We start from the raw sequence: 13,774 nt of genomic DNA, 5'->3' as shown, positions 1-13,774 counted from the left end.
TGTGATTGGCTGATTAGAAATTAAGTGTTAACAAGAAGTTGGACAGGTGTACCTAATAAAGTGGCCGGTGAGTGTATATGTGTGTGTGTATATATACGTGTTTGCGCCTCCGGATAGCCAAGACCAAGATATTCCTTATTGAGAGTTTAAAGCTAATTAACTGAACAAAGAGTTCCCCCAGCCAGACGGGAGCTGTAATTTCATAAGGAGTTATGGACTTATTGTATGTCCTAGCTGTATACCGGTTACATTTTCGAGATCTCTAGAAGAAGCCAAATGCTTGCTTGGGGTCTCTACACGTTCTAGCACCCAGGGGTAGGAAGATACGGAGAACTCTGGTAACAAAGCAGTGTTTGGTCTCCAAGTGTAACGGGGGGCCCAGCCAGATCTGATGGCGCCAAGACCGCTGCCCTATGACCTTCCTTAGAAAAGCTATGATCCATCATAGGTTTTGGAGTTCCAGTTGCCAAAGCAAGTGGGAGGTAAACTAGGACCTTCCCGGCGGTGGGGAGGGGATGTTCTCTGCCAATTGAGATCACGCCGTGCAACGTGTTGGAAGAAACCAGAATTATGACTCTCACACCTCCCATGTGGTTGACAGCATCCAACGGCCGAACATCAAGCCATTAACTGAGTATTGCACAATCTGCTTATGCTTTTGTCCTACCACCTGTATTTGTGGAGCGCCCCGTCAGGGCCGTGGGGTACTCGGTACCGGGTCCAGTTGGCTCAAAGGGGGATGTCACGGTGGCTGACCCGGTCTGTGGCCCTGGGACATCCGTATAAAAGGGAAAGGTCTTTAAAGGGATAGAGTTTGTTCGTGACGCCACCTGTGGTATTTGGTCAGGGTGATCGACGCTGCTTTAAGGGGTCTGCTGGGGTGATGTTATGGCAGCTAGATGGTATACCTTCCCACAGGTGAAGTTATCCCCAGGGCTTCCCAGTGTGTAGATGGTAGAATGGTGAGAGGTGCAGTGAAGAACGAGGACACAAGGTTGCAGTCTCTTTACCTTTTACTGAAGACTTCAGCGTCCACAGTACAGAGCACCAGATCACAGGGCAGGCAGAGTCCGGCCGGTTTGGAGGCAAATCCAGAGTCCCCTTGTCCAGGTGGAAATCAATAGCCTTCCCTTGCGCTGTAGTGGTGTATTCCCTTACTGCATAAGCTTCAAATAAGGTCCACACAGATGTGGTATCTCTCTCTCTGTCCCCCGTAGTCGGATAGGACAAAACCCGTATGACTGGTGTCTTGAGGCTGTTTATAAGGACTCTAGCACGCTCCGGCCTCTGAGGTGCCACCGTGCCTCCTGGATGTATGTGCGGACAGGTAACGTAAAGTTCAGCTGTCCTGCCGGTCTCTGAAGTAAGGCATAGGGGTCCTTACTACCTCGGTATTCCGGCTACCGGTATTCTGCACCTCATATATAGGGAGTTGCCTAGTAAATAGGATCAGAAGCTCCCCCTGGTGGCCTGGGGTGTGAATGTGTTGCATGTTTGTTGTGGTACCTGGATGCCGTTATCCTTCCTTGCCTCCAAACGCAGCATCACTCTCCCCAGGAGGAAAGCAATACCACTGTGACGACCAGGACCCTGGGGCGCCACATTTGCATATCTGACCACTGTGTAGGTATAACCATTGTGTATAGTCTTATTTGCCTTTAAGGCGATTAGATATATAATCTATAATTTAATCTTGGGCTGCTCTTTTATCTTGATCCACGAATCCACACATCCCTGCTGTCTGCTTTAACTTTTCATGCTACCGGGGCTGGTTTCTGGCACGATATAATCCTGTTAACGGACTGGGCTGCAGTCCTACTGGCTGTTAAGGCTCTGTTTTCTAGTGAAAGGGGCCTCTCAAGGTTGTGAGCGAGTGTAGTGTCAGCGACTGCGTGGGCCACATTTTCTCCCTCCCGATACCTCCCTGGACCCCTGTGGACAGGGGGTGTCTGTGTAAAACTGCGCCAAGCTAACCTCACGTGTCCACAGAGGGTGCAGAACGTCACGTTGGTGCAAGTAAGGAGACCGTACATCGTGATCCCTCCGACGTAGTAGTGTTGTCAGGGAGGGGTGGCGAGGTGAGAGTTTAAAGAGCCACCCGGGGCAGGACTTTCCTTCCTAATCAGACGCAGCACAGCCGTCACTCCGGGCCTGTGCGCACCGGGCACCGCCTCTTCTAGTTGCATTATCGTCCCCGGCGCCTGCGCTGTAAGTACAAAGGGAAGCGCAACTGCGCATGCCCGAAAAAAAACCTTAATGCGCAGGCGCCGGGGACGATAATGCTGCAAGAGGAGGCAGCGCGCATAGGCCCGGAGTGACGGCTGTACTGCGTCTGATTAGGAAGGAGAGTCCTGCCCCCGGGACGGTTTCACGGTATGAGGGGGCACATTTTATAAATGTTTATTTCAGCGTGTGCAGGGAGCAAACTGTGCTGCACAAGGTGGCTCTTTTAGTTACAAACGCCTGAGGGGGGTGATAGGTTCCCTTTAAGGATGGTCCCATCATCATACTGTATGGGGTGATGTGGGGGGCACCATTTATACTGTATAGGGGCTACGGGGGCCATTATACTGTATAAGGTGATTTGGGGGAGGACCACATTATTCCCATTATAAGTATTTGGTGTGTAGCGTGGGGTCTGTCACTAACCACCTGTTCTCCATGTGCAGTGCAGTTTATGGCATTCGCTACCTGCCCTCCATGTGTAGTTTGAGGTCTGTCACTCTGTACCTGTCCCCCATGTGTAGTGCCAGGTCTGTCACTCACTACCTATCCTCCATATGTAGTGTGGGGTCTGTCACTCGCTACCTATCCTCCATATGTAGTGTGGGGTCTGTCACTCACTACCTATCCTCCATATGTAGTGTGGGGTCTGTCACTCGCTACCTATCCTCCATATGTAGTGTGGGGTCTGTCACTCGCTACCTGCCCTATGTATTTAGTGCTAGATCTCTCGCTTTTTAAGTGCCCCTTAAGGTGGCCTCGAATTTGAATGCAGATAAACCACTTTCCTAAAAAGAAAACAAAAAAAAAAATTTGTTTGACAATCTGTTAATTCTGTGAAACAAAGAATCAGAAAAATTACAGAATTAAAAAATAAATAATTAGGTAAAGTGTAAAAGTGAGGTTTACTGTGAAGTTGTATATAGACATTGTCATTGGAGCATAAGGCATGATGTAACGACAGAACAGTGAGTGCAGCTCTGGATGTGACTGGATTAACCTGATGTAATAGCAGAATTGTGAGTGCAGCTCTGGATGTGAATGGAGTATATGACATTATTGGTAATGTGTAGTCCATCAGTGAGAATCAAGAGAATGTAGAATTGCTGAATGTGTTCTTCAGCTCTGTATATACCAAAGAGAGCGTGGCAGATGTTGTCGATCCCAGCTCAATACATCATCCTATCTCAGTAATGTGAAATCCATTCTTCACTGAATGCAAATGTTACCTATGAAATGAGAATGAAAGATCTGTCCAGGAGGGGAAAGAAGCCGATTTCTCCAATAAGGTACCTTACAAAGTTGCTTATTTTCATGTGTTGATTTATGAAATAATAATTAAACTGATAGTTATGCTTTAAAGTATCCTGTGCGGTTACCTCTACTATACGGGGACATGCTTATTGGGACCGCTACAAGGGTGAGCTATCACATCCAGCATGTGTGAACATTGGTCTGTTCCTAGGAAAAGGTCTTGCATTAATTGCTTCTTGCTGAAGAAGTCCATTTTCATAAAGGGCTCTAGGCCTCCCAGAGGGGATTCGTCTGCTGGGATCTGCACCGATCGGCAGAATGCAGCCCCATGGGGAATGAATCGAGTGGCTTTCGAGCATGCACACTGTTACTCCATGCTAATGTGCATAACAGTACTTTATTCATTCTATCATGTGGGTCCCATCGGTTGGCACCCACCAACAAGGTGTTTCGTCCATAGCGGCAGACCACGTATGTACAGGTGAATAGAATGGTGAATCAGGGCGCCAAAGTGTCTGTGCACAATCATTCAGCCTGCCTCTGTGCGTCCGAGATTCAGCATGATGCAAGCGAGATGTCACTGCTCGTGATGACCGAGTGTCCTCAGCGTGCTCGAATATGTGCAAGTCCCCACGCCTGCACGTCTCGACTTCTCAACAGCCGCAACACATGCAGGGATTAGCTAACAAACAGGGACGCAAACATATTTTTCAAGCGTGCCAAAGTCACTCGGTTAGTACATGAGCATGCTCGGATAACACCTTATCTGACCATGTTCGCTCATCACTAGTCACTACATCTCGCCTTCTGTACGGGGCCCTCGCACTGTATAGACCCAAGCACCACGTCAGGGGAACAAGGGAAGGTAAATGGTGTTTTTTTTTGTGTGTTTTTTTTTTACTTTTTTAATGCCAATACTTGTGGAGGCCATCATATATTATTCCTAGCACTGGTAGTCCTCGGGTATATACCGTAGTATTTCTGGCACTGGTAGTTCTCAGTGACAATATATAGTAGTCCTGGCACTGGTAGTCCTCGGGTACAGTATATAGTAGTTCTAGCACTGGTAGCCCTCTGGGACGGTATATTGTAGACTTGGCACTGGTAGTCCAAGGGGACTGTATATAGTAGGCTTGGCAGTGGTAGTCCACGGGGACTGTATATAGTAGACTTGACAGTGGTAGTCCTCGGGGACGGTATATGGTAATCCTGGCACTGGTAGTCCTTGGAGACAGTGTATAGTAGTCCTGGGACTGGTAGTCCTCGGGAACGGTATATGGTAATCCTGGCACTGGTAGTCCTTGGAGACAGTGTATAGTAGTCCTGGGACTGGTAGTCCTCGGGGACGGTATATGGTAATCCTGGCACTGGTAGTCCTTGAAGACGGTATATAGTAATCCTGGCACTGGTAGTCCTCAGGGACAGTATATAATAGTCTTGGCACTGGTAGTCCTGGGACTGTATCTGGTAGTCCTCAGGGACGGTATATGGTAATCCTGGCCCTGGTAGTCCCCGGGGACGGTATATAGTAGTCCTGGCACTGGTAGTCCTCGGGGACGGTATATGGTAATCCTGGCACTGGTAGTCCTTGAAGACGGTATATAGTGATCCTGGCACTGGTAGTCCTCAGGGACGGTATATAGTAGTCTTGGCACTGGTAGTCCTGGGACTGTATCTGGTAGTCCTCAGGGACGGTATATGGTAATCCTGGCCCTGGTAGTCCCTGGGGACGGTATATAGTAGTCCTGGCACTGGTAGTCCTCGGGGACGGTATATAGTAATCTTGGCACTGGTAGTCATCGGGGACTGTGTATATAGTAGTCTAGGCACTGGTAGTCCTGGAACTGTATCTGGTAGTCCTCGGGGACGGTATAGAGTAGTCCTGGCACTGGTAGTCCTCGGGGACAGTATATACAGTAGTAGTCTTGGCACTGGTAGTCCTGGGACTGTATCTGGTAGTCCTCGGGGACGGTATAGAGTAGACCTGGCACTGGTATTTGTCGGGGACGGTATATAGTAATCCTGGCACTGGTAGTCCCCGGGGATGGTATATAGTAGTTCTGGCACTGGTAGTCTTCGGGGGACGGTATATAGTAGTCTTGGCACTGGTAGTAATCTTCTAATCCAAGGCTATATAGTATGCCTGTCATTAGTATTGAGTTTTGGCAGTCAAGAATAAATAAAAAAACAAACAAACAAAAAAAAAAACTTCCCCAATGATGTTGATTGGCAGACTGACTGATTCCGTAAGGTTTTTGTGAAAATTCACCTAGTGGTGAGCGCCCGTACTACAACCGACCCGCCCTCCAGAAGACGATTGCTGCTTGTTTCGGATACCCCCTGGTATATCTCGTGCCTCATTAATGTTACAAGCTTAATGAATTTACTTGCTGTACCCTAATAAATCATTTGTCTTTCTTCTGCACTGAGACATAAATGTCACAGTGGCGAGCCGAGCCGGAACGTGGAGACAAATGCTGCCACGTTGCGTAATGGACGAAAGCTGGATGCAAGGTCGTTCTGGGAGCCAAAAAGCTTTTTTTTTTTTTCCTTTTGGAGATCAGTTCATAGAAGTAATCTGGGCTTTATATACAAATATAGAACTAATTAACTGGCAAATATTGCAAGAGGAAGAGCCTGCCTAATTCAGGGCTCCGATAGACAATGCAATTAGTGACATACATAATCATTAATAACCCACTTGGATCTGTGACCATTGCACCCTGGCAGTGTGTACGTAAAGGCGGCCACTGGCAATGACCCAATACTGTGCACAGATCCGCCACACTGTTACCCTCTACTTCAAATATAATAATCTCTCTTTACTGAGCAGTCATAGTAAATTACATTTCTTTCTGTCTCCTGGATGGGGTTTGTTAATAAGGCTTGATCCGGAAGTCTGGGCAAGAATGGCAACGTTGACATTCTCCATCCTTTTTTCACTACCTGCTGGGTCTTTGTCAGCGACGATTCGATTACTACAGTGTAAATAGGTCGACTCCCGGCGCAGAGAGGTGGTCGAGCAGTCGGTGGATCATGGGGGGAGGTGATGGGCGTTTGTGCCATAGGGAATGCAGTGTAGAAACGCTGAACGTATTTACAGTCACATAACCGACAGCATTTTATATACAAAATGCTTTTATAAGATGCAAATGGGCCAATTCATCAATTTGCACTGGATAAAAATGCTTGAAATTCTGCAAAAATGTTGCACTTTTTTGTGCAATGATTATCTAGTTGTGGAATCAGATGGGGGGGGAGGATGGCGTTTGAAGGAGTTTTGTTACACTGCGTGTTTGTCATCTTTTTTAGTTTTCAAGCAGAAAGTGTTTGTGTGTGCGTACGTCTTTTTCATTCGGACTTGAATCTGAATCTGCCTGGAAAAAGCGCCCCCCCCAAAATGGTCGTAATGCACAGCAATGTAAAAACAACATTGCTGTGCACACGTTCAGTATTTTTACTTCTTTTACCGGCTTCTTCCTGAAGCAGTTTTGTGAATGAAACTCCGGTGGCTGCGCCTTTTGGGACTGAAGATGTCGTATACACCTAGCTACGGAGTGTAAGTCTCCTAATTCTCCCCCCGAAATGTTGATGTTTTCGTTCCAAAAACTCAGCAAAACGTCTCTCAAGCTCTCCTTGGCACAGAGAGGTTAAGGTCTACCCAGATCACCGGAGTAGCCTCTAATAATTGCCGATTGCTTGCAAATAATGCCGATGGGAGATACAAACTTGGAATCGGTCAAATCTGAGGTCACGGCAGTTACACAGATACAGGTCAGGGTAGGCAGCAAGTAAAAAATGATGAAGTCCATGCACAGCCCGGGTGAAATCCCAATCTAGAATATGATATTCACAACTTATTGCTTTGGCAAGTTGAAGGTTGACTCGGCAAATAATCATTCAAAGTAGTAGTCCTGCTCCACCAATGTCTGCTTTCGGCTAAGCCAAAAAAATCTGACCCGTTGACCCTTCTTCAGAAACCAGGCATAGCATACACACTTTTCTTTATCAGCCAGAAGCATGAGCGATGGCCGGACATTAGTGACAGTCATGGCAGACTATATTTCATTAAAGTGGCCCATCATGAGAGATTTTCTTTAATGGGAGCCGTAAAGTTAATGGCTGATATTGAATTCCTGTCTCCTGTCTGTTGTAATGTTGCATCGGCTCTTCGTGAATGAATCCTTCTTGATTTTAACCACTGACCTAACAGATTGGTTTGGTTAATTTGTATGTGTCCTCTACATCCCTTTTCCCTGGAGTAACCTGGCACTGCCAATTTTGGATGCAGCCAAGAATAAAATCCTCTATGGTCGGTTGGTGGGAGTTCCTCCGGTAAAGACTTCTAATGAGCTAAAATGGACGGACGAGACGCTTCTTAAGAATCACAAAACCGGTTACGTTCTTTTGTTCTTGTTGTCCTGAATTATTTTACATCGAGAATAATTATCGTCTCGTTGCTTTTCAATTTTGCATTATATACTGTGCCACCATATTGTTCAGTGGTGCGTACAAAGACTCCACACCAGTCTTAAGAATTCTATGAAGCTGTCCCGCTCCGGTTGGGAGCGCCGGTGCTGGTCTGTGCACGAACGTCTGCATGAGTCCTTATTCTCAGCCCCATCACATGAACCAATAATTGTCAGAATGAGAGTTCTTAAAGCTTGTTCCTTTTCATTGTCAGCCTAGGGATGAGCGGACCCGTGGATGTTCGGGCTCATCGGGTTCGATAAACTCTATCCGAACCCTATAGAAGTCATGGGCCTGAACTTTGGTGCTGTAAAAGGTCGGTCTTCCTCTTTACAGTTTAGGGTCGCTCATCTCTATTGTTGACTTGTTTACAAGGGTCAATTAGCTGACAAACGACAAAATTCTCATTTTTTTTCGGCTAATTTGATCTTTTATGTATCCTATATTGGCATCATATCACCCTGTGAAAAAAGGGGATGTGCTGCCGACAGTATGCTCACTGTACTGTCCCCATACAGTTTGCTTTGGCCACATTTAATGCCCTACGGAGAGAACTAATAGGTTATCATCGCTTTGCGTTACGTCTGCCGTATCCAACGCTTTGCCGCGGTCATGTTGTGCTCTTCGTCTCGCTGCTGCTCATTATGTCCTGTGTTAGACTAAAGCAGAAATTAATTGGTATCCCAACGTCCTGACCTATAATAATAATAATCCTGTTCTTTCTTGCTGACCACAGGCGAAGTAAGGCATTTTTTTTTCTTTTTAATATTGCAGTGAAGCAGATCTGTGCTGCCGAGAAGTTTAGCTGTGGAGAGTCCAGCAATAAATGTATCCCAGCCACCTGGCGGTGCGATGGTGAGAGGGACTGTGAAAATGGCGTGGATGAGAAGGACTGTCCTACTGGTGAGTTACAATTAAGATAAAGTTAAAACTAGCTGACTTATTCATAAGCTTGAAAAAAAAAAAAAAGCAAAACGTAGTAAAACTCAAGCTACGACGCTGATCCCAATAATGCCCGATGGACCCTGTTTTCTTACAATTCCAATTGAGATTCTTGGGGTTCCATCACGGATTTCGCTTTTTCATGTGTATATGATATAATATACTGTGTATATGTATATACAGTGTGTGTGTATATGTATATGTGTATATATATATATATATATGTGTGTGTGTGTGTGTGTGTGTGTATATATATATATATATATATATATATATATATATATATATATATATATATATATATATATATATATATATATATATATATATATATATAATTATATAGAGCATAACATGTACATGATGACCCATAAATCTTTGTTAAAGTCAACCCGAAGGATGGGGCAATGCTGCAATTTTGTCCTCGACTGGTCTGAATGGGATTGCATTTTTTAGCACAAGTTGAAAAACTTAGAACCAAAATAAAAAAAATATTGAGCTAGGGCACATGTTGGTATAAGTGAAATGCATAGGTGCGCATTCAAACAGTGGCCATTTAACAAGCAGAAGATAAGATAAAAACAAAAAAGCAAATACCCTGTGGTAAGTAAATAAATAGTAATAGTACTAATAGTACATGTTAATAACATGGGGTACTTGGGTAACATTGTTTTTATCAAGAAAAGTAAAGGCCATCCCACCACGACAAGGTGAACCCAATCGGGATGGTACATAATTCTTGTAGTTCATGATTGAACGTGCTCCTATAAGGTGTTATCTGAGCATGCTCAGGTGCGAACAAAGTGTCTTCAGCGTGCTCGAATAATATGTTCGAGTCCCTGCGGTGGCATGTTTCATGGCTGTTACAGCCGCAACACATACAGGGATTGCTAACAGCTGTGAAACATGCCGCCACGGGGACTTAAACATATTTTTCAAGCACGTTGAAGACACTAGGTTAGCACCGGAGCATGCTCAGATAACTCCTTATCCCAGCAAGTTTGCTCATCAATACTCACTATGTGTTGGAGGATGTCAAAATAGATAAGGTCAGAGCTGGACCTGGGTCCCAACTGTTCAGACACCTGCCCTTGGCAACATATAGAAAAAAAAAGTTGGATTTTTTTACAATATGGTCACAATATTCTGTAACCCTATTCACCTGCACTATGCTGCAAGGTAGCAACAACATAAAGCGATTCTTGGCCGTGTGACCGGAGTCGTGGCCAAAGTTGCAGTGTTTCCCCAGCCTAAAAAGGTTCACATTCTCAGATCTGATCACTGAATATTTTCTTCACAAAATGAATCTTTATTCTTCTAGCCCCAGAATGGTTTAAGTTGCCATGACCAAATCCAGTATGAAGACTGACTCCACGCATTGTTAGATTCCTTCTCGCTCCTTTCTTTACTGTATGTGCAAGTACTTGATATTGGCAGAAAGTTGGGTGGCACTGCTTACAAGACCGCTCCTCTCCAAGTCCCGATTAACGGGACTAGTATTCCCTTTGGTGCTGTCATAATGGAAAAAAACACAAGTAACGAGCATCAAGTTGGTTATAATTGGCGTCTCTTCCTACAACAAATAGACCAGACGCATTTGGCCAGACACCCATGGGTGAAAAAATTCTACATGGATTAAGCAGTCCAGGGCCCCTATGCCACAACAATGGGCAAGTCTGGCATCGAATTGTTTTGGGAAGTAACCCAAGTTTACATAAAAGGCCAGGGTAATCTGGTAATCTACCATGGTAATCACACTGTCTGAATGCTCCTTTCTGGAGCGAGAATAAAACACTACGGACCTGTAGGCTTGAGGTTGAGAATGATGCTTTATAGAGGGTTTACACAATGGCCACTTATATGGTGCCCACCCTCTTTGTAGTTCAGTGATTGTAAGGACTAGGTTTTAACACATCACGGAAAGCATTTACGATATTAATCATCCTATTTCGTTTTTACGGGACTTGTTGAACGCAGTTAGATTTAAGATGACCATTTACTTTCAATAGCTGGTGTCCAAAAATTCAGTAGGCCAACAACTGTTCCTGAACTGTTCCCATATACATGTATGACAATTTTGGATATACAGTACAGAGCAAAAGTTTGGATACACCTTCTCATTTAAAGATTTTTCTGTATTTTCATGACTATGTAAATTGTAAATTCACACTGAAGGCATCAAAACTATGAATTATCACATGTGGAATTATGTACTTAACAAAAAAGTGTGAAACAACTGAAATTATGTCTTCTATTCTAGGTTCTTCAAAGTAACCACCTTTTGCTTTGACTGCTTTGCACACTCTTGGCATTCTCTTGATGAGCTTCAAGAGGTAGTCACAGGAAATGGTGTTCCAACAATCTTGAAGGAGTTCCCAGAGATGCTTAGCACTTGTTGTCCCTTTTGCCCTCACTCTTCGGTCCAGCTAACCAAAAACCATCTTAATTGGGTTCAGGTCTGGTGACTGTGGAGGCCAGGTCATCTGGCGTAGCACCCCATCACTCTCCTTATTGGTCAAATAGCCCTTACACAGCCTGGAGGTGTGTATGGGGTCATTGTCCTGTTGAAAAATAAATGATGGTCCAACTAAACGCAAACCCGATGGAATAGCATGCCGCTGCAAGATGCTGTGGTAGCCATGCTGGTTCAGTATGCCTTAAATTTTGAATAAATCCCCAACAGTGTCACCAGCAAAGCACCCCCACACCATCACACCTCCTCCTCCATGCTTCACGGTGGGAACCCGGCATGTAGAGTCCATCCGTTCACCTTTTCTGCATCGCACAAAGACACGGTGGTTGGAACCAAAGTTCTCAAATTTGGACACATCAGACCAAAGCACAGATTTCCACTGGTCTAATGTCCATTCCTTGTGTTCTTTAGCCCAAACAAGTCTCTTCTGCTTGTTGCCTGTCCTTAGCAGTGGTTTCCTAGCAACTATTTTACCATGAAGGCCTGCTGCACAAAGTCTCCTCTTAACAGTTGTTGCAGAGATGTGTCTACTGCTAGAACTCTGTGTGGCATTGACCTGGTCTCTAATCTGAGCTGCTGTTAACCTGCGATTTCTGAGGCTGGTGACTCGGATAAACTTATCCTCAGAAGCAGAGGTGACTCTTGGTCTTCCTTTCCTGGGGCAGTCCTCATGTGAGCCAGTTTCTTTGTAGTGCTTGATGGTTTTTGCCACTGCACTTGGGGACACTTTCAAAGTTTTCCCAATTTTTCGGACTGACTGACCTTCATTTCGTAAAGTAATGACGGCCACTTGTTTTTCTTTACTTAGCTGCTTTTTTCTTGCCATAATACAAATTCTAACAGTCTATTCAGTAGGACACAGATCAGCTGTATATCCACCAGACTTCTGCACAACACAACTGATGGTCCCAACCCTATTTGTAAGGCAAGAAATCCGACTTATTAAACCTGACAGGGCACACCTATGAAGTGAAAACCATTCCCGGTGACTACTAGTGATGAGCGAATATACTAGTTACTCAAGATTTCCCGAGCACGCTCAGGTGTCCTCCGAGTATTTTTTAGTGCTCGGAGATTTTCATCACCTCAGCTGAATGATTTACATCTCTTAGCCAGCATAAGTACATGTGGGGATTCCCTAGCAATCAGGCAACCCCCACATGTACTTATGCTGGCTAAGAGATGTAAATCACTCAGCTGCAGCGATGAAAACTAAATCTCCGAGCACTAAAAAATACTCTGAGTTCACCCGAGCGTGCTTGGGAAATCTCGAGTAATGAGTATATTCACTCATCACTAATGACTACCTCTTGAAGCTCATCAAGAGAATGCCAAGAGTGTGCAAAGCAGTCATCAAAGCAAAAGGTGGCTACTTTGAAGAACCTAGACTATAAGACATATTTTCAGTTGTTTCACACTTTTTTGTTAAGTATATAATTCCACATGTGTTAATTCATAGTTTTGATGCCTTTAGTGTGAATGTACAAATTTAATAGTCATGAAAATACAGAAAAATCTTTAAATGAGAAGGTGTGTCTAAGCTTTTGCTCTGTACTGTATGTGTATGTTGTTTTTTTTCTCTCGATTGGTAGAGGGGAAAAGGCAATGCCGGCCACCACTGGTGATGAAATTCTTCATGCCCTTTCCTTATTCCACCACCACATGCCCAACATAGTCTTTCGGGAGATAATCAGAAGGTCACCACTGAATAGTTGGCAGGTATGACCGTGTTCCTGTGCAGCCCAATTATATGGGGGAATGAGGTAACTATATGTTCCCTGGTGGTCTGTTGAAAAAATTATACCTGGTGTGTGTACTCGCCTTTACAAGTTCTGGAAGTGTGTCCGGTTGTTAAGAAAGTTGTCAGTGGAGTCTGGGGCCATCACTGCCTTTTTGAGTCTCCTCTTGTCCTCCACCCGGTTGAATGGTATAAATGGTTCCCGGTGACTGTAATGAGCAGTCGCGAATTCTACGTTTTGGTCCTTTACATAAGAGTCATACTGTAGTTTGCTGGATTTCAGGCATGCAAGAAAAGACTGACCCCCCACTGAACACAGTGATGGCTATAACTGGCTGGTAGTCAGAAAAAGGGTCAAGGTAAAACTAGAGGAAGAAACTATTTACACCACATTAGCATTCACGGTGGTCACTTCTTTAATTAGTAGTGTAAGTCTATATTTCCATGTAGCATAAACGCTGTGATTTTCCTACTGCGTTTTTTCGGCAGGTTTTGAAGAAAAAAAAATTTACGTTTTTTTTTTTGTGTGTGTGTGTGCAATTTTACAGCGTCGTTAAATGCACAGTGAGGTTTAATAAAGTCACATCCGCTGTGATTGAACTGTTAAATGCTGCAAATTTTCCGCATGGAAAAATACAACATAAATTTTATTTTTTTTTTTTAAAATGCAGTAT

The 13,774-nt window shown here is 44.5% G+C and overlaps 2 protein-coding genes across 4 annotated transcripts in view; one reads left to right on the top strand and one right to left on the bottom strand.

Annotated features, from left to right (window-relative positions):
- LRP8 (LDL receptor related protein 8) overlaps nucleotides 1–13,774 on the top strand; it is a 146,851-nt gene that overhangs the window by 84,174 nt on the left and 48,903 nt on the right. For all 3 annotated transcript variants that reach the window (XM_077278382.1, XM_077278380.1, XM_077278381.1), the window contains one exon: nucleotides 8,722–8,850. In XM_077278382.1, coding sequence (XP_077134497.1) covers nucleotides 8,722–8,850 — 129 coding nt within the window. The remainder of the gene's footprint in view (nucleotides 1–8,721; nucleotides 8,851–13,774) is intronic.
- Nucleotides 1–13,774, bottom strand: part of LOC143788598 (uncharacterized) — a 54,656-nt gene that overhangs the window by 21,266 nt on the left and 19,616 nt on the right. The gene's annotated exons all lie outside the window — the stretch shown is intronic.

Source organism: Ranitomeya variabilis, chromosome 8, assembly GCF_051348905.1.
Source record: "Ranitomeya variabilis isolate aRanVar5 chromosome 8, aRanVar5.hap1, whole genome shotgun sequence".
NCBI classification, from domain to species: Eukaryota; Metazoa; Chordata; class Amphibia; order Anura; family Dendrobatidae; genus Ranitomeya; species Ranitomeya variabilis.
Note: the sequence above shows the minus strand (reverse complement) of the source record. Positions and strands in the feature narration are given on the sequence as shown.